Source organism: Sebastes fasciatus, chromosome 14 (genome assembly GCF_043250625.1).
Source record: "Sebastes fasciatus isolate fSebFas1 chromosome 14, fSebFas1.pri, whole genome shotgun sequence".
Classification (NCBI taxonomy): Eukaryota; Metazoa; Chordata; class Actinopteri; order Perciformes; family Sebastidae; genus Sebastes; species Sebastes fasciatus.
In genome coordinates this window covers 22,401,733-22,417,457 of record NC_133808.1, presented here as the reverse complement: position 1 = coordinate 22,417,457, position 15,725 = coordinate 22,401,733, and the positions used below count along the sequence as shown (strand labels likewise).

Sequence of the window (15,725 nt, the reverse complement as noted above, 5' to 3'; positions counted from 1 at the left end):
AGCAATTAGGTAGATTCCACCGTTAAAAAAAGATTATTACAAAATCGTAAAAAACAAAACACGATACGATGAATCGATTTTTTTCCCCCACCCCTATTACACAGTACTGTTGGATATATAATAGTTTTCCAACAGTAAGAGACTGTTGTCTGCACGTATAAATGTATGGGTTTCTATGAGCTTCTGCTTAATTTAGAGATGAGGACAATGTATATAGAGCCAGGCCTTTCTGAAGATTTCCTCCACAAACAGTACATCTTGCAGGGGAACAGTAAACTCACAGCTTCCCCCCAATGACTCGGCTTTGTCTCGCCGTAAAAGACAAATACACTCCTCCACCCTGTAGAGCTCTCAGACGTGGCCCCCGTCTATCTCACTGACAGCTAAATGGCTTTTTAATTAAAGGAGAATTAGTCCGGTTAAACTGTAATTTAATGCAAATATGAAGTCGTAATGACAGTCGGTGAATCATCAATGAAGACGAGGCAGCTGAACAAAAGCCATGTAATTCATCCAGAGACTCTCTAATGCACAGTTTCACACCAGATAAGTCCTGCAGACGAGACACAGCTAATTCTGAGAGAGCACTGGAGTAATCCACCAGCTCTATAGAGACAAAGCAATAACTTAGCCAGACTGTCGGGCATACACAAGTATAAAGATCTTTAACGTGAATTCACAATTAAGAAAGTTGCAGTGAGGCTCAAAGTTCTGCCATGATCCTCTTCATATCGAACAGGAGGACTAAAAGCCCTGAACATCAATGTGGTTATGTGTAATAAGTAGATCCATCAATCTAAAATTGCATCGTGACAGACTTTTTGATATCGTAAAAATATCGTATCGTTGTCCAAAGAATCTATATATCGTATCGTGATGAAACTGGTGATTTACACCCCTAGCAGTAAGTAAGTATTTGGTATACTCACGTGTACAAGCCATAGTTGGAGGATCTCTCTCGGCCCTGAAGAAGCCCGTCTCACAGCGGCAGCTAGCGGCCCCTTCTCCATAGCTGAAACTATGCGGAGGGCACTTTGAACACTTGACGTTTCCAGATAGTGCCTTGTAGAAGCCTGGGTGGCATGCTGTGGGTGACAGGAAGACAATATGACCATATATGAGAGCAAAGCCACACCATGTTATGGACGTACGGGTAAGAATATCACATGCAAACATCACATATCCTCCCAATGCACGAGGACCCGAGTGGACACATATTGTTTGCTGACAAGAAACCAGCAATGACATCATGTTTCTAAAATATTATATCATAGTATTAAAGCAGCCATACTTAAACAAGAGGCATTGGAGTGATCTGGTGTCGGTCAATCATCATGAGTTTTGCATCATCACTTATGCTAACCAATTCATATTTCAGAGGACTAAATATTTTTTAACAGATTCATGAAAACAGGTTTTCTTTTCAAATATGGAAATCAATGCAGCAAGGTTTCACTAAAATATAATGAGGCCATCTGCTCTGCTTTTTGGAAACTTAGTATTAAAAAGTGAGATTTACATTTTACATAAAAAAAGAAGCTTAACGGACACAGATATTCATGACTTCAATGAAAATTATCTGACTTTTCTCAACTGCAATCGAAAACACTTGCAATGCAGAATCAATATACACAAATTATTCTCCTCCCTTCCTGAATGAGAGAAAAAGCTTAACCCTGCGGATAGCATTAGACACAGCTTTAATGCCTAATTTATATTTACTGCTGGTGTGTTACTCTCAATGAATAATTAAAGCTGAATGATTAAATGGGATGATAGAAAGGCTTTTTAATAGAAAACATACAAAAACATAACGAGTTACGCCTTGCTTAGGATGAGTTTTTACAACTACAGTTGGTTTGCTCTGAGTGTTTTACTTTCAACAGAAAAACATCATGGGGGCAAAGAGTATGAAAAGTTGCAAAGAATCAACGATGCCAACAGAATTTGACTTAAAGGAACAGTGTGTAGGATCTGGCGGTATTTAGCGGTGAGGTTGCAGATTACAACTTCTCCTGTGTGCCAAGCGTGTAGGATTGCTACGGTGGCCAAGGCGAAAACTCGAATGACCCTCTCTAGAGCCAGTTGTTGTAAGAGTAGAGTGCTTTGAGTGTGTATATGGGAAGTGAGTGGTGAAGCAAGAGAGAGAGAGCGGCGGCAACGGGAGCGAGTAACGTTATCGACTCCGGCCCAAGCAGGAAAAGTTTGCAATAACATGCGGTGCAACATGGAGGACTCCGTGGAGAGGACCCGCTCCCTATGTAGATATAAACGGCTCATTTTCAGGTAATGAAAACTCAACAATTCTTATTAAGGGTGATTATATACTAAAGAAAACATACTTTTTAATAACATATTCCATTTCTGCCACTAGATCCCCCCAATTGTTACACACTGGTCCTTCTACTTAAATTAACCAATGCAAATATGTAGGCTAATATCTGTCAAGAACATTTTGTAAACATTCATCATGAACTGCAAAATGAAATGCAAATAGTAACATGAATGATGGCTTAATAGCTGGCAAACTGTGACACTCAAACAGAACAGAGCCATTGTTAATGCTATTAGTGGGCATATTACAATAAAAACACAAAGTATAATATTAAAAACCTTGAAATCTGATCTGACAAGTGCTGTGACGCTGAATAAAAAAAGGAAAAAGGGACAAAGGGACCTTAATTTATAGCATGCAGTTGCACAGCACGCCTCATTCGACACCAGGCTATTTACAGTAATAGAGACGGTACATGCTGAACAAAAGTGTGATAAACTCACAGCACCATTAAACCAGAAGTGATTGTGTCTCACATTCATGAATGAAAACAAATCCATATGGCCTTATTAAACAGCAGTTTGCAAAGAAAACATACTGGCGTGGCATTGGAAAGTAAGGATAAAAACCTCTCTGCTCTCAGCAGACAAATAATATCAGTCAAGTGTTAAAGCTGAGGAAATAAAACCTTGTTAAAATACTTTAAGAAAACAAATAGTATTGAAATTTAGAAGAAACATTCAGCTTAGCCACTAAGAACACAAGTGATACTTGCATAACCTTTTAATAATTTAGAGAGAATATGTGTAAAGCTGTAACTCCCTGTACTCTTTCCAAACAGAGAGAGGGGTTTTAAACTTGTTGGCTTGGTGCATGAAAAATGATGCAAAACGAGTATTTGGTTCTAATCCAACGCTAGCTGCTGAATTTTTTCCAGAAGCTCTGTGTATGAAAGCGTGTAATGAAGAGGCTCTCTGTTTCCACATTCACACAAAACACATGTATTACTATCAAACCCACATTTTTTGGTATTAAAATTCACAGAATGAATAGAGGAAAATGGACAAGACTGCATGCATTGTGAGTTTTGTATCGCCACGGCATGAAAGTATGTTTCTTGTCTGATAAAGCATAACACATAAAAGCAGCTTCCCTTATTAAGAAAGAAAATGAACTAAAAGCTTACAAGAGTTTACAAAAGTCATTAGAAACCAACTGCAACGGCTTTTAATAGCATTTTCTCAACCTGCTATGCACTTCCATGTCACCGAGACGTGTAAAAGTCTCCTGCCTGGTGAGATATCCATTGCTGCCGGTTGTCACCAAGCACATCGATTTAACAAGGTAACACAAGCTGAGCCATTTGGGATTCACCTTGAAGCACCGAGTGCCTTTGTGTGTCTCCATTGCTGCCTGTGATAAATGGAGCTGTAGGGAGGACAAGGAAGCGCTCTAAACCACGACCGCTCTCATCAAATGGGGACAATTAGGACAGAGGCAAAGAGGTTAACACGCACACACGCACATGCACATGCACATGCACATGCACACACACGCACACACACACATGAGGCACAAGTCGGCGTGGACTTTTTTAGTGTTTATCTGTACGAGGATTGATTCATTAACGTGACAACGCGTTGATGCAAATTTGTTTTAACGCCACTAATTTCTTTAACGCATTAACGCAACTTGCAATCTTAAGGTTGTAGCAGGCTTTAAAGCTAGAGTGAAAATACTTACATCATATGTAACTAGAAAACCTAAGAAATCAATTGGGACCAACCATGTCATACTAGCTTGTTGTGAAGGTTGCCATGTTATGATTTGAGCATATTTTTTTATGCTAAATGCAGTACCTGTGAGGGTTTCTGGACAATATTTGCCATTGTTTTGTGTTATTAATTGATTTCCAATAATAAACATAAACATACATTTGCATAAAGCAAGCATATTTGCCCACTCCCATGTTGATAAGACTATTAAATACTTAATTTTGAACAGATGAAAAATGTGTGATTCATTTACGATTAAATATTTCAATCGTTTGACATCCCTAATTAATTTACACATTTATTGTATAATGACAAATATTACAGTTGAAATATATCAGAATCAGGCCTTTTATGTTGTATTGATCAGACTCTATACAAGACTATTTGTATTTTACAATTATTGATATCCTTCATTTCAATCAAAAGTCTCAATATCCCATGACTGAGTAAAATAAATGGTATTAAAAATGTTCAAATTCAAAAAATGCCTAATATTGATCATTGACTAGTTCAATTTCAAAATACTCCATCTGTTATTTGCCTTCAAAAACTTGACATGAAACACACACACACACATACTATACATCAGTATGATAAGCGGCGTACCCTATGGCGTACCAAGGCTGCCTCCGTCATTAACCTCTGATACCGGCGTGTCCTTGAGTCAAAAACCGTCAGTCAACTCCCCCACCCCACTGGACCCTGTTTCAGACTCTGTCAACCTAACGATGCCTCTGCCTCGACCTTCGCTGAACTGAGGGGATGTTCCCTTTCGAACCTCACAGCGTCCTGCTGCAATCTGTCTGGCCAGGCTCTGTTCCAAGGCCACAGTGGTGCTGTACAGTGGCTGACCATGCATCACCCGAGGATGGACACGCACACGGTGGCAAGGAGGTTAGCACACACATGCTGGTACCCCCACACACACACACACACACACACACACACACACACACACACACACACCAGTGGACATGGCAACAGCAATGACAAACAGAACATTGAACTAGAAGGCTTGTCAAATGAATGACTCATGGGGATTTTGACGTTCGAGCAGTTATATAGACTGTATGAGCAATATTACAATCATTACAATGAATCTCTGTTATTTCCCCCGTGAATATACGTCTGATCCATACAGATGAAAATAACTCTGTATTGGATGGAGTTTGTACATAAGGCTGCTGATGGTCATGTGACTAGTAAGTATGAAAGCCAAAACAAAATAGCACAGTAGAAGGAAGCAGAAGAACAAGGCTGAATGTGTGTCGTGTGTGTGTGTGTTACTAAAATGAATCCCTTTTGTAACAGCTTCATCAGGGTCATACAAGTATCAAAACAAAAGTAACAAAAGTAAGGGAACCATTTTCTGTGAAGCCCATACCTAAACTGAATGTACTGACATGGAACATGCATAAGGCAATAAATAAAGTTATGAACCTTCATAATGAAGATGTCTTATAAGAACAGCTGTATAAATAAGCACAGGTTATAATGTATACGTACAATATTATGTGTTTTATTATACGGATAGACTTTTCCGACGGGGAAATGAAGATGTATCAGTCTATACTCTCGCCAAAACCACCAGACTCCATTGAAAGAAACTGTAATTTTACCTCGCAGAACACATGGGTTGCTGGTCTACCGTTGTTTCACAGTCAGGTAAAATTATTATTATTTTTTTAATGGAGTCTGGTCGCTTTGGCAAGAGGATGGCTAATGGCTTTAGCTGTCTCACAGCAAGGTAAACCGGCGAAAATATTTTAAACATAGCATACACTTAGACTGATAATTATGTTTTTTAGGTGAGCTTTTCTTTTATGTGCCTGAAATGTGTTTTGCGGCCGTCCCCGTCCACAGCAGTACGGTATCTCCTGACTGCTTCTCCAAACTGGGGGCGTGCTGACCGTCATCTACTGTAGGTAATACATTGACTATGGATAACAAATATACAACCCCACTTCAAAGCTCCTGACCTATCCCTTTAAGGATTATAAGTACAATTACAAACCATAGTTGATCATATTCACTCAACTCCTTTAGAAGATAACGGTTATTCGGTGTTATGACCATCATGGTGCCTCATGTGAGCTCCTGTCTGCATCAGCTGTACTAGAGCTGCACTGATATTGTGAGAACATATTGTACTGTATTTTTCTCTGCCCCGTCATGCTGTTTGTTGATCCTGACACCAGAGCCCATGACAGATATTTGCAGTGAACATGTGGGAGCACAGAGGAAACACAACCACAGCTATTGAGTGGGATTCAGAAGACATCACATATAATGACGTATCATCAGCAAGATTATGAAATTTATCAAGCATGAGGGTCACTGAATTGCAAAGCTTTTCATCTGACTGCATGCCTAAGATAAAGTCAACATGTCTTATATATATATCTTAATGTATATAACCCATCATAATATATTATGAAGGCTTTTTATCAATTATTAAAATGTATTATGCATACATTACAATGCAGGTATTCAATTACAGATATGCGCTTTATATAAAGTGTTATTAAAGATAGAACTAAAAACAAAAATCTTCCATGTTGTGTGGATTCCCTCCATAGGTGTGAGGTTTACTGTACACACCTCTGAGGTCAGTAGACTAGAGCTGAGCAGGGAATATGAGAGAGTAGCATCCTGACCCACTGGCCTTTGGGGCTCTGATCTAACTCTGGGCCCTCAGCCCAAGGTTAATGAGATCTGGAAGTCATCCAGTACATCTACATCTCAGAGCCCCGAGTCGGGCCCTGAGACCCAGAGGCAGCAGATTGGTTGGTGAGGCCTGCCACTTCATACTCACTGGACCTGAACAACACCAGGGCAACTGGCAGGCAGATCATGTGTGGGGAGTAGACCTGTCTGTCTTCCTCTGACTCCCTGTCTGTCTGTCTGTCTGGCTATATTGTACTGTATGACCATCTGCTGGAACTTCTACCCAGTTTGCCTCTCTAATTGATTAAATAAATACATTGGTTAGCTAAGAAGTGGCCCTGTTGTTTAAAGTAGTTGGACAATTTGGTGGTTCCACCGATGTTTTTAAGAACAGAAGTAGATTGTGAGGAGCGTTTATGCATAAAAACTATATGAAACACACCCCGTCTAAAGACAGGTGCTGAACACAATTGGTTCACCTTCTACTGGAAATTGTTAACCCGATATCCCTAGTAATTATGTCCAGTGTGGACAATTTATGTCAAATGCCAACATTCAAAGCCAGCAGCATAGAAACCAATGTGCTCTTAAGTACTGAGGCAGCATCAACTGATATAAAGGTTGGTGTGGTGCATGGGCTTTTTAACTGTAACCACACCTTTCCTAAACCTTAATCAAATGTATTAGTTGCCTGACCATAACCATAATCTTTCTCTATCCTTGTACCATACAGGTAGTACCCATGCCATATTGTAGAAACAGAAAGAATTTGAAGGAAAATGTTGGCATTGAACCTGAGGTTTGGCAGAATCGTCCAATATTGACATTCTTGTCAGGCGATAAGGTTGAAAAATTCAATAGCCAACTTCCATGGACATTTACTTAAGATTTCAATTGAGCTGTACAATAAACGTCACATTTCGTATTCAGTCAACCATTAACCATAACTCTTACTACATTGGACGAATCACTGAACTTTAAATTAGATTTTTAAACATGAACAAAACACGGCAGTTTCTCTGGAAACACTTAAATATTTTGCCTAAACTATTCATCCCATCAGGTTCTGAATGATGTTTAGGTGAAAACCATCAAAAACCTAATTACATGGGGCACCCTGGTTATCTATAGGTTAAAGTGACAACCATGGACCACAACATCCCTGGTTCAGACCTATGTTGCTGGTCATTCCTCATCTCTCTCTCCCCACTAACTTCCTGTCATCTATCTAAAAACAATATGTATATGCATGCATTAAAAATATGCTTTAATTCATAATCATTTTATTATCATTACACCTTGTTTTAATAGTTTATGCAGTCCGGCTCTATCAATCCTTAGTCGGTGAATGTTTCCAGACTTAGATCTTGTTGTAATAACTGAGCTCACTTAAAGTAGCTTTGAGAGGTTAAAGTTTTAGTGTCCCATAAGGGTCTAAATGTTGGTTTAGACATCCTAACAAGAATCATTGAATAGAATATTAGTATAAATTTCAACCTATCACTGCCAATCAGTCCAGCGCAACACATTCAGTGGTATCTGCATATTTGTGTATGCAGGCCTGTTTGCATGCGAAAATGACTCTCTGGCTCTTCGCAGTGCGTATAGCCGATGATGGTGGGTGCCTCTCCTGGTGGTCAGCGAAGAAGAACAATTCCAAGAGGAGCACAATTCTGCAGCATTTACTTGCAGAACCACATCAACAAATGTTGCAGAATAGTTCAGCTCTTGAAATCAAAGGCAGCGAGCGTGGTGAGGAGGCGATGCAAAGGATGAGAGATCATTGCAGAGATGGTGGCGTTAGAGGCGAGATGCAGCCTGAAACTTATTGCAAATGAAAAAAAAAAAAGCAAGACCATTTTCAGTTTTCATTCCACACAAACATCCCCCTCCTCAGTCTCCCTTCTACAGAAACTATAAAACAATACAAATAAAAACCTTATTGCTTTTTCTCTGTGCGGACACAGTACACATGTTGTTCATGCATATCTTACATACTATCAGAATGCATAGTCCCTTTTCTTTCTCCATATTCATCATACTCCTCCAGGGGGAAATTATAACCCTATTCCTTTGCTCATGCAACATGATGGTCAGATTCACTTTCAAACAAAACAAAACAAATCCAGCCAATATGAGCGAGATACATTAAGATGATACAGTGCCGTGATACAAGTCAGATAAACAGTACTGAGTTATCTCGCACTCTCACTCAACATGAAAAGCTCTCCTCTCCCCCTCTTCATTAGAGAGCAGTGAGTGCTATCTGTGATTCGAGGATTAGCGGCCCTTTTCGACACATCGCTGCTCAAGTGTTGAGAATGATGTTTTCTCAATTAGCGGCAGAGGGTGACCCCGCTGTCCGCTGGCCCGCTGTGTGCGAGCTAGTTATTAAAGTTATTAATAACTATAAAACTTTGATCTTCTTTTCATTACTTATTGTATCAGATTATATTGTGATCATCTACGTCATCATCGTCAATCAGTATCGAAAACTTTAACCCTCGCGTCAAAGGTTTGTCAAGCAACTTTCAGCCACTGCAGTCCAGCCAGTCTTATAATGTCAACCTATAGGGCGGGTCAACCTGTAATCACAAGGTCGGCAGTTCGATCCCCGGCTCCTCCTGTCTGCATGTTGAAATGTCCTTGAGTGAGACGCTGAACCTCAAGTCGCTCCCCGGGTGCTTTACAGCAGCTCACTGCTCCTAATGCTTAGGATGGGTTAAATGCGGAGGTCAAATTTCATGTATGTACATGTATGTATATGACGAATGTAACACAGTTTACGTTGTTTTAAAATGTATTGCTGTGTCTCAATTTGAGTACTTCCACTTGCTATTTTGAGTGCAGAAGTGCGTTCACACTGAGAAGTATGGCAAATTGCAGTGCATTTAAGTACCTGGATGTTGTACTCAAAACGGTCAAAACATTGAGTGTGGAACGCGCGACACTTCTCAGCCTCAATGGTCGCCAGCCGATCTACCGAGCTTCTAGTGAGTGCACTACAGTACGAGAGAGTGTGCGATTTGAGACGACGCTACCCTATCGAAATTCACGCACTACACTAGTAATTACATAGTGTGCACAGTGTACTACATGGAAATGAATTAATGGAAGTATCCAAATTGAGAAACAGCATATATGACTGTACAGTGTATTGACATTGCATTTCCTGTGGGATATTAGTATTTTCCTCTATGTGATGTATGCATGGCATATTTATGTTTTGTATGAATACCTCTTCTGTACTGCATCATATCAGACACATCCAATATGTGCTAGTCAAGTACAAATAGTAGCTGCCCTTAAATTTTAAATGATCTTAAAATAATAAAATCAATTTTACCTCATATCCTTCCACTCAACATGCACATGTTTGCACGACCTCACCCGGGTTTACAACCTGCTATTTCAGCCATCTCTTGTACAGGCTGGTTGTTACCTTCTTGTATTCACTCTCTCTTGCTTGCTTCCTGATTTTAATCTCCATCACGGCATTTACGGATCACGGAGGCTGTCGGCTTTGCAAAGCACCAATGTTTACAAGCAACGTATAGCGAAGGCTAGCTTGGACACAGCGAGCTTGCCTCAATGATGAAGGAGTGAGTCTCTCCCCACTAACTATTGTGTTTGTATCATCTTCCCGTCTCTGAATAAATGTAATGCCATTAATGCAAATCATTCACTACTTGTGCTTAATTTGTTCCTTTATGTACTTCTTGCGACAATTATTTGAACTTCCATCTATTGCATTGATTTTTATTTCTCAGTTTAATTAGACTGGTATTTTGTAGCATGAAGGTTTATTGCGTTGAATCAGGCTTTGATAAGATACAATGACTGGAGATTCATAATTGGCGATCACAGGTAATAGAGGTAATAAGCTCTTTTAATGCAGGCCATTTTTGTAAGTAGGAAGAAAAACAATACTATTAACTAGGATAATCAGAGCTAATTATCTCTTCCATTGACAACATGCAGACTGGGGGGTGTTTGAGACGTTAAAGGATTTGAATCACTTACACTTTACTACGCTCTCCAGCAGCACCATTAAAGTCGCTGCTTAATGCAATGTCTACTTCAACTACAATACCACAATGTTTTTGTTAAATACTTCTCCCGCTGCAAATTCTTTTCCTTCTCAAGGCCCTGTTTTCACTGTGGTACTTTCCAGACTCTTCCATTCCTGATCTCACCACCGCTCACCCCTGTTGAGTTTCTCACTCCTGCCAATCATCTCCTCTCTGCACGCCTCTTCCTTATTCCCTCACCTCAACGTATTCCCTTCCTCATAAAACAGTATTTTAAATCCTGCATAGTTGACATCCATGTTTACTTGCTAGCAGTCTTCTTCTTCCCTGCCTTTGCTTGCACATTACTGCATATCTTGGTGCATTACCCCCACCTGTAGACCAGTGATAGTGTGGCAGGAATGTATATTGCATCACCTGTGTACACATACATGTGACAAACCAACAGTGGTGGAAGAAGTATTCAGATCTTTTTACATAAGTAAAAGTAGCAATACCACAGCGTAGAAATACTCTGTTGCAAGTGAAAGTCCTGAATTCAAAATTGTACTGACTTAAAAGTACATTATGCATCAAATATATACTGAAGTAGCAAAATTAAAAGTACTTATTATGCAGAATGTCTCATTTCAGAATAATATATATTACATTACCGGATTATAATTATTGCTGCATTAATGTGTAAGCATCACTGATGTTGTTGCTGGTAAAGGTGGAGCTAATTTGATCTATTTTATATACTATCAGATAGCTTAAAGGTGCTAAATGGGAGATTGGGAGCATTTCTATAACCTCCCCACAGCTCTCAACATGGTGATGCCTGAGCTGGCGGCTCGTAGCTAACGGTGCTAACGGTGAAACGACAAACACTGCTGACGGAACAAACAGTGCTCACATGCACGTGTGGCCGACCCTGGCTTTGTCAACAAATCGCGGAGAAACTCAGATTACAACACATACAGATGGAGAGCGACTTCATTCTCTGCTCAGGTAGACATTATTCCATTATATCTTTACACAGCGCATAGTTGTTTGATGCTATATTAATGCTCTGGATATCATATAGAGCATCTTTAATCTACAATAATACATCAGAATTTATTGGTTGATTGTTGCTGAATATTAATTACGTTTTGTAGTAATCTGAATCTGTTAAAAAAAAAAAGTTACCAAAGCGTTTAGATAAAAGTACAATATTTCCCTCTAGTGGAGTATAAAGTAGCATAAAATGGAAATACTCAATTAAAGTACAAGTATCCCACCACTGCAAACCAAACAGGGACCTGCACACAAAATCATTGCTCCATAGTGCTACTAGTGGTTATAACCTCCACAGGAGACCTTACATTTATCTGTTACTGTTGAAAAGTGGAGACATCAACACAACTGGGAAATTTTCTGTACTGTGTGCACTGATTCAGGTTCAGTATTTGTGATTTTTTTGGACAAACAGCTCATCAACCAGCATGTGTCCTCTCAAATTATTGATGCAAAAATGTCCTCACATACTACTAGACAATTGGGTGTATCAAAATTAAACACAATTTGTTCCTGTTGCTGTGTGATGTGAATGGCCATGTAGATTTCTACACTGCAGGAAGATTAATTACAGCAACAACAGAGACGCCTGGCATCAATAGAAGAGTATGATTTTATTCATAAAGTTTCAATGTTGGTATCCAGCTTAGTAAAATGTATCGGTACACTGGATTTTAATCATTTTAAAAGGTGAGAGGGGAACAGAGACGAACACACAGGAAAACATAAGAGCTAATAAACAACCAGACAATGAGACGAAGATGAAAACACAAAAAAAGCAAGAGAGCTAGAACCCGTTTTCACCAAAGACAGTGCTGGATGGGCTCATTCAGGGGCAGCCATCACTGATATATCAGTGACATTATCAGAGACAAAGATCTTTTTATGGACTTTACAGAGGTCAGCCTCACTGATCCCTTTATGGCAATGTTTATAGCAGCATAGAGAGAGTCTTGTGCCAAATGAACTAACGGAGTAGTAAACTTCGCAAAAGACATCCGATAACTCAGAGAGAGCATGAGCTCCTCTCTAAATCTCACTTTGGAGACAAAACGGTGTCTGGTAGAGGCTTCGGGATGGACAGTAAAGCAGTGTTTTTATAGTCAGAGCTCCACTGCTGAGATAATGTCCTGACTGGCGCCCAGACAGCGCGGACCTGTATTAAGATAGCTCTAATGTATGATCATAACAGTAAATCTATAGTGCTTATCGTTGGCTAGTGGGCACGGACGCCATCAACTACTGGTGGAATGTGACACTTGTTGCCAAGCAGGCGGTGGAGTTTAAGGATGGTGATGTCAGATGGTTGCTCCGTCCATCTCTTTAACACTTTAGTCCAGAGTAAGAAGTCTTAAAGGAATAGTCGGACATCTTTCTTGCCAAGAGTCAGATGAGAAGGTCGATACCACTCTCATGTGGGTATGGTATATGATCTACAGACAGGTGACCTTTGAGTGCTTAGCTCAGAATAAAGACTGGAAACACGGGGAATCAGCTAACCTGGTTCTGTTCAAAGGAAACAAAATCCACCAAATTGTCAAACTATTAGTGATGCTCCGATCAGTTTTTTTTTTTATAATCCACACTCATCTGACCCATTATGAGAGCCAACAATATGCGTTGATCGACCACCTGAACCCGACCCGCAAAGCGTCAACTTTATGCATTAACACAATTGTCAGGACTGAGGTCAGAAACAAGTGGACTCGAGCGCCACGGCTCCAGGTATCTGTGTGGGTGTGTGTGAGGCGAGCAACATCATTTCACAGACATACGTGAAATGACCATGACCTCTTGACAGTGCATTACATGGTGGTGGCATGGAATGTGTTAAAATGATGTGCTGCCACCACGGCTGGTGTGTGTGTATGTGTGTGTTTGAGAGAGAGACAGAGAGAGGGGAAGAGAAGGTGGACTATTGCACACAATGTTTCTGTAAGTTATTAATAACTTATGGCCCAACCTATGGATCTACCTGCGGGACGCGCTGGTTCTGGGTCGACCCGCGCATCACTACAAACTTCCTGAAGGCCATGTTTTCGTTCTTCTCTGCATGAGTTTGATTGACAAATGCTACATCCAATCACTTGTCAAGTACTATGTTCTGTGTGACAAACCATCTGGTGGATCAGGTTAGAGTATGCATGGCACAACTCTCAACTGTATTTTTATTTTTTTTTTCTTGTGTCAGTCCTTTCCCATTATTACTACCTATTTACTTTCACTTCACCTCTACTGTTCTTCCGTTGCGTGTCGCTTCTCTGTCTCGTGCTCTACCAGAGACGTCTGCAGTACGCTTTTGTTCCTCTGTGTGAATGTCAGTTTATTGAAAGCAGATTCAATGTTCTGTGAAGACACCAGGTACATAATGTGGTGTAATCAACTGAAATTCAGGCTGTGAATAGGTTTTGTGATATCACTATGAGAGGGGATAAAAAAAATAATAAAAAAAATACGTTACCTCTGTATTCATATTCATCCCCGTATTCACTGTTCCTACGTTTAATTATGAAACTCGCAAGGCTATATGCCTCTTGAAGAAGAGATGATGCGTGTCAATGTGTGTGTGCACAGAGGCCTAATGAATTTATTAGAAGGTGTTATGAAGATTGGCATGACTTAGCCCCAAACTTCTCCCTCGCTCGCTCGCTGCCTCCCTTCCGCATGATTGATGGTGATTGTGATTTTAACACGCCGTTAAATCGACAGCAAATCGTCTTTAGCAGAGGTCGCATTAGCATAGAGGCCTTCTTGTGGAAAATAAACAACAGCAATGTCTTCTCAAAAACAGCACAAACAAAGGAGGGAGATAATGACACGGCAGCCCTTTAGTAACATCAACAACAACATAATGGAGCTGGAGTGAAATTAAAATGGATCAGTCAATTTAAATGCCTTTGGTGATGCTCGCTCTCTCTCTCTCTCTCTCTCTCTCGATTCGTTTTCTTTTTCCTCTCTTTAAATCTCACTCGCACAGACTTACGCAAACAGGCTCAAATCAAGTGTATGCATAAGAGAAACATATTTACAGATGCAAAGAAGTATACTGTATACCATGAGCATCAAGATCTGTAAACATTTATTTTTCTTTGAGACAAGCAGGCTCCTGCAGCGTCTCTAATGGACAAACAGCGCTAAGAGAGAAGTTGTTGCTGTTGAGAAGAACGAAGGAGGTGGCAGAATAAAAAATGAGGAAAATCTCAAAAGATGCCCGAAAGGCTTTGAAAAAGTGCTGTCTCACAGGTGTACTTCTCAGATAAACCAGTTTTTTTCAAAACAAATCAATTTTGGAGTCCAGAAAATATAAAGGTATAATACAAAATAATGATTATAGTGATACTGTAATGGATAAAAAAGTGTCAAATTGCATTTCCGTGAAGCAGCTGTAGGGATGTCGAGACGTGCAGCGTGGTTAGTGAGAAGTGAGAAAATCTTGCTGTCACATCGTGAGTGCGAAGGCGTTGCATCTATTTAGAAACAAATTTGCAGAAATTGATAAGAGCAAGTGCCACTCTGATTGGCAAAACAGGAGGAGGGAAAAGACGACAGCGTGATTACACTGTTGAGTCTATCAGCATCTCTGGGAGGAGCATGATCTTATTCTCTTGTATTCAGACATGTGAAAAAACTTGGTAACTGATGGTGATTATTTTTACACTGTACTGGCAGCTATTAATCGTAAAAGAGAAGAATAGAAGTCCCACAACTGTCCCATCTTTTTTTCATTCTACATAATAAATATTGCTTTATTAAAAACTATTTATTATTTATAAACAGTTTATAATCACTTCATTGACTCACTCTGGTCCGCCATAGAAGTTCTACTAGTTGTTCCCTGCACTTATATCTGAATTAAAAAAATGAAATAATCCTGTAGTGTTTGGCCACAATCAGTTTTCATTATTCTTTTAGTCATAGGTTGAGTTACTGTTTCTTATT

General features: G+C 39.8%; 1 protein-coding gene across 3 annotated transcripts in view; it reads right to left on the bottom strand.

Moving 5' to 3' along the window:
* LOC141782869 (ephrin type-A receptor 6-like) overlaps window positions 1–15,725 on the bottom strand; it is a 191,182-nt gene that overhangs the window by 90,742 nt on the left and 84,715 nt on the right. For all 3 annotated transcript variants that reach the window (XM_074659686.1, XM_074659684.1, XM_074659685.1), the window contains exon 4: window positions 930–1,085. In XM_074659686.1, coding sequence (XP_074515787.1) covers window positions 930–1,085 — 156 coding nt within the window. The remainder of the gene's footprint in view (window positions 1–929; window positions 1,086–15,725) is intronic.